Below are 1,190 nucleotides of genomic sequence, written 5' to 3' on the forward strand. Positions count from 1 at the left end.
GGGGAGCCGGGCGCGCGCCCGGCGCGTGGTGGGCGGCCTGTGGGCGGCCGCCGTGCTCTGCGCGCTGCCCAACACCAGCCTGCACGGCCTGCGCGAGCTGCACGTGCCCGGCCGCGGCGCGGTGCCCCACACGGCCATCTGCACACTGGTGCGGCCGCGGCGCCTCTACAACGCCGTGGTGCAGGCCACGGCCCTGCTCTTCTTCGGCCTCCCCATGGCGCTGCTCAGCACCCTCTACCTGCTCATCGGCCTGCGGCTGCGCAGGGAGCGGCGCCTCTGGGCCGGGGGCAGCCCCGCCAGGCGGCCCGTCACCAAGATGCTGTGTGAGTCTGGGGGGGGGGGAGAAGGGGACCCCGCCCAGCCCCCTCCCTCACCGATGGGGAAACCGAGGCCCCAGACCCAGAGACGGCGGGGCCTTGGAGGCCACTGAGGCCGACCCTCTCATTTTACAGATGGGGAAACTGAGGCCTGTGTAAAATCTCCCTCTTACAGACCCCAGAAGTGGCTTAGGTCACAGACTGAGAAAAGGCAGGAACCTTGGAGGCCACTGAGGCTGACCCTCTCATTTTACAGGCGGGGAAACTGAGGCCCCAGAGGTGGCTCAGGTCACACACGGAGCTAGCAAGGACACCCACATTTTAGGGCCCGCCGGGGTCCGAGGCCCCACGAGTCACCCTGGGGGGGGGGTCTCTGTCTTGCAGTCGTGCTGGTCGTGGTGTTCGGGGTCTGCTGGGCCCCCTTCCACGTGGACCGCCTCATGTGGAGCTGCGTGTCCCACTGGACGGAGGAGCTGCTGCAGGCCTTCGAGTACGTGCACGTGGCGTCGGGCGTCTTCTTCTACCTGAGCTCCGCCGCCAACCCCGTGCTCTACAGCCTCCTGTCCAGCCGCTTCCGAGAGGCCTTCCGCCAGGCCCTGGGCATCCCCGGGGGGAGGCAGCCCCGGGCTGGGCTGCCTCTGCTTCCTCATCAGCCCCAGGCCCACCCCTGAAGAAGGGGCCCGGCGGGGACTGGGGCTCCTGGCTGGAGGGGAGGGTGGCCGGAGAGCCGGCCTTGGAGAGAGAAGAGCTCGGCGGTCCTCCGGGCCAACCTCTCATAGAGGGGGTCACCCAGGCAGGGAGCAAGGAAAAGAAGGAAGTGGGCATTGGGCACCTGCTGTGTGCCGGGCACTTTACAAGGTCTTCAGAACAAGC

At 68.6% G+C, this 1,190-nt stretch overlaps 1 protein-coding gene across 1 annotated transcript in view; it reads left to right on the forward strand.

Annotated features, from left to right (window-relative positions):
• The window catches only part of NMUR1 (neuromedin U receptor 1), a 13,214-nt gene extending 12,226 nt beyond the window's left edge, over positions 1 to 988 (forward strand). Inside the window, exons 3-4 of the mRNA XM_044675656.1 lie at positions 7 to 323; positions 702 to 988. Coding sequence (XP_044531591.1) covers positions 7 to 323; positions 702 to 988 — 604 coding nt within the window. The remainder of the gene's footprint in view (positions 1 to 6; positions 324 to 701) is intronic.
• Positions 989 to 1,190: the final 202 nt, after the last annotated feature.

This window comes from Gracilinanus agilis, chromosome 4 (genome assembly GCF_016433145.1).
Source record: "Gracilinanus agilis isolate LMUSP501 chromosome 4, AgileGrace, whole genome shotgun sequence".
NCBI classification, from domain to species: domain Eukaryota; kingdom Metazoa; phylum Chordata; class Mammalia; order Didelphimorphia; family Didelphidae; genus Gracilinanus; species Gracilinanus agilis.